We start from the raw sequence: 3257 nt of genomic DNA on the forward strand, positions 1-3257 counted from the left end.
CAAAGCGGCTAATTTTAATATGTTAACTGCAGCATAAACTACAATAACACAAAACAATTTACCTTTTTGTGACTTGCCGAGGACTAAGTATGTTTCTGCAGCAGTTTGTCCTACTTTTAAGCAGATGTTTCCCTCTTCAAAAGGAAAGAAATGACATACAGCAGCTGCAATGTCAACTGACAGACACCCAGTGAGTGCGGCCATATTTTACTGGCATGCACACAACCTGCGAGATTTTTCATTCAGCTAAGAACCTTGTGAGGCGTCCGGATGAGATAACCTGCTGATTTGTTAAACCTTTTGTTCTTTTGGGAAATGGGACATTATCTGATTACAGGTGCACACCGAATTGCCCCTTTCAGAGGTCATGTGACTCCGAATTCACCTTCATCCGAGTTTATCTAACAATGTTCGGACGGAAGACTTGTTTCAAAACAAAATCGCACTGTTGATAGCGTGGAGATAAGACGTGGGGATAATTAACCGTATATTTTAGACTAAATCCATCCATCTATTGGCTGGTGGTGGTGGGAGGAGGTTGTGGCTCATAAACTACGAAGCATGTGGTGTGACAATGCCGGGGTGCCCGGGGATATAAAAGGTGCAGACAGGCGCTCTCCCCTCAGGATAACGTCAGGTCTATCAACGATGCGGATGCTGCTATTTCTCAGTGCGCTGTTGGGGGTGTTCGGGTTGGAGAAAGCGTCCCCCGTGGACACCCAGCAGCTTCGGGCCCTTCAGTGCCCGCCCTGCGAGCGGATACACTGCTCTTCCCGGCGGGCGCTGAAGCTCCAGTGTAAAGGGGGCGTGACGACGGGTGTCTGCGGATGCTGCCCCGTGTGCGCCAAGACGGAGGGGGAGACCTGCGGGGGGACGTGGGACTACCTGGGGAAGTGCGACGAGGGGCTGGTGTGCGTTTTTCAGGACTCGGCAGCTGCCAAACCAGACGCAGAACGCAAAGGGATCTGCAAAGCAGGTGAGATTGTAACCATTACTCTAAAATGATGACAAGCAGCCACTGCGCATCAGATCCACGGGTGATGCTTTAATCACTCGTGAAATGCAATAGTGGGGAAATGAAAAGTTTTACAGCAGCACAAAAAAGTTATCGAGTTGTTCTGATTTATTCACATGTACAGAAACCATCATGCTAATTAAAAGAAGGCTCTGTAAGCAAGAATGCAATATTTAACTCTTCCTTCTGGAAATAAAGTTGGCGGGAACTACAAAGGCGCTAAAATCTTCTCTAAACGCGTAAAATGCACTTGGTGAGATTCTTTGACTGTAAGTCTGTGTAGTGGGAATGGTGCTGGTGCGGTAAAATCTGGTTTATGAGCTGTGAAGACTGATAGTGTGGTCAAGGCTTCCTTTGAATCAAAGGTTCCTCAGCCATAATTACTCATCTTATCTGTCCCCGATGAAAAGAAGTGTCACCGTTATCAATACGATATCAGACCTTTTACAGTTTTCCTGTCTTTTTTTAAAGTCTGACTCCACAATGCGGGACTCTCATTCGTAATTTCTTTAAATCTGTGCAGTGATTGAACAGCTGGATGCAGAGAGCTGCCAACCAGAGTGCACCAAGGAGTACTGCCAGGCCAACCCCTCTGCAATCTGCTCTGCCAGGTGAGCCCCCTCTCCATCCTCTTAATGCCACGTTGTTTTTGTTGTTTTTAGCAATAATCAGAATTTCCTCGTCTGTAGGTCTACATCTCTGCAGAATAAAGAGTGCCAGGGCTCCTGCCAGCACACGTCCTGCTCCAGCTGTCTGCTGCTGAAGCGTCCATCGTGCTCTCAGACCTGCGCCCCGTCCGATTCCACCTGTCTGCAACACTTTGGGAAGTGTGTGCACAATCACCTGACTGCACCTCACAGTCCCATATGCCACAACAACCTCCAGGTAAGGAAAAACAATAATAATAAAAACCAAACTTTTCCCTGTTTTTTCTTTTCTCTTCTTCATTGCGCTCTGAATCCAACACGGTCTTTTTTTCTCTTTGCAGAGTAACTGCGAGGGGCATTTTGTGTGCTTGATCCCGGACTGTCCGAGCTCATCCAGCTAAGAAGAAACCAAGAGGAACACTTGTAGCAAAACGTGAAGAAAGGCAGCTATGTTTAAACCCTGTGAATATCTCAAAACTACTTAATCAACAATTACTTTTCGCCCCCTGCAATTTAAATCAAGATTAAAACCTTCTACTTTTTTAAATTCTATACCATCATGTATTGACTTTGCTCTATTTATTTATGGGGATTACCAGGCTGGATCTGCACTACTCTAGCTGTTAATTAATGCTGTCCAGTGATGTGCATTGCTTTATATGACGTTAGACAGTTGGCATAATCACTGTTTGTTTTTACGTGTTTTCTTGTATCTTATATGAACTTGTGTGTCACCATAAGTGTTTAATTCATGTACCACAACATGAAAACCTACCTGCTAAGTAAACATATGTCAGATTCTCTCTGTCACCTGTGTGTCAATTATTTAATTAGATCTCAAATTACTGGATATCATTACCAGTGATTGAATATTCTAATCCATATTCTTACAGTTTCAGCTATAAAATACAAATGCAGTAAACACATTATTTATAAAACACAAACTAACACAATACTTTACAAACAACCTGCAGTTTTTGGCCAGACCAGTAAATCCACTGCATAAAAAGAGCCCACAAACATGTGATAGATCTGTATCAGTCAGTCTACTGCCATAAAATATACTGACCAGCCACTTTATTAGGTACACTATACTAATACTGCTTTGGACCCACTTTTAGTTAATACCAATTTAATTCTTTATAGCACAGATTTGACAAGATGCTGCAATTATTCCTGAACTCATTGTCATGCTCTTAAGCAGTTTGAGATGATGTGAGGTTTCTGAAATGGAGCTTTATTATGTTGGAAAGAGCCATCAGGAGATTGGTGCACTGTGATTATAAAGGGATGGACATGAGCAGCAGGAGTACCTGGTACGCTATGGCATTTAAAAATGCTCAAAGTGTGCTGAGAAAACATCAAATCACCACCAGCTTCAACTGTTGATCCAACTCGGGATGGATTCATGATTCATTTGTGCAGTTTATGCCAAATTTTGACCCCACCATATGAGCGCTGAGATACTCAGAGCAAATTCACTTCCTCCTTCTAACGCTTGATTTGAACTTTAGCAGGTCATCTTGACCAAGCAGGGTAAAGACAACCTGCTCCATGTGGTTGGTGTCATGTGATTGGCTGATTAGATATTGGTG

At 43.5% G+C, this 3257-nt stretch overlaps 1 protein-coding gene across 1 annotated transcript; it reads left to right on the forward strand.

The window, feature by feature from the left end:
• Window positions 1-561: 561 nt before the first annotated feature.
• LOC146569866 (uncharacterized) lies at window positions 562-2464 on the forward strand. The gene is made up of 4 exons (XM_085281110.1): window positions 562-976; window positions 1539-1626; window positions 1705-1900; window positions 2004-2464. Exons 1-4 carry the CDS (start codon window positions 562-564, stop codon window positions 2061-2063), a joined length of 759 nt encoding a protein of 252 aa, XP_085137236.1. The 3' UTR covers window positions 2064-2464.
• Window positions 2465-3257: the final 793 nt, after the last annotated feature.

The sequence above is a fragment of the Mchenga conophoros genome, linkage group LG7 (assembly GCF_057382185.1).
Source record: "Mchenga conophoros isolate Kocher_MC1m ecotype Shallow Benthic linkage group LG7, M_conophoros_male_GT1.1, whole genome shotgun sequence".
Lineage (NCBI taxonomy): Eukaryota > Metazoa > Chordata > Actinopteri > Cichliformes > Cichlidae > Mchenga > Mchenga conophoros.

Coding starts and splice junctions, on each gene's coding strand:
- LOC146569866 (XM_085281110.1), top strand. CDS start 562: ATGTGGTGTGACAATGCCGGGGTGCCCGGGGATATAAAAGGTGCAGAC. Junction 977..1,538: donor CAAAGGGATCTGCAAAGCAG/GTGAGATTGTAA, acceptor AAATCTGTGCAG/TGATTGAACAGCTGGATGCA. Junction 1,627..1,704: donor TCTGCAATCTGCTCTGCCAG/GTGAGCCCCCTC, acceptor CCTCGTCTGTAG/GTCTACATCTCTGCAGAATA.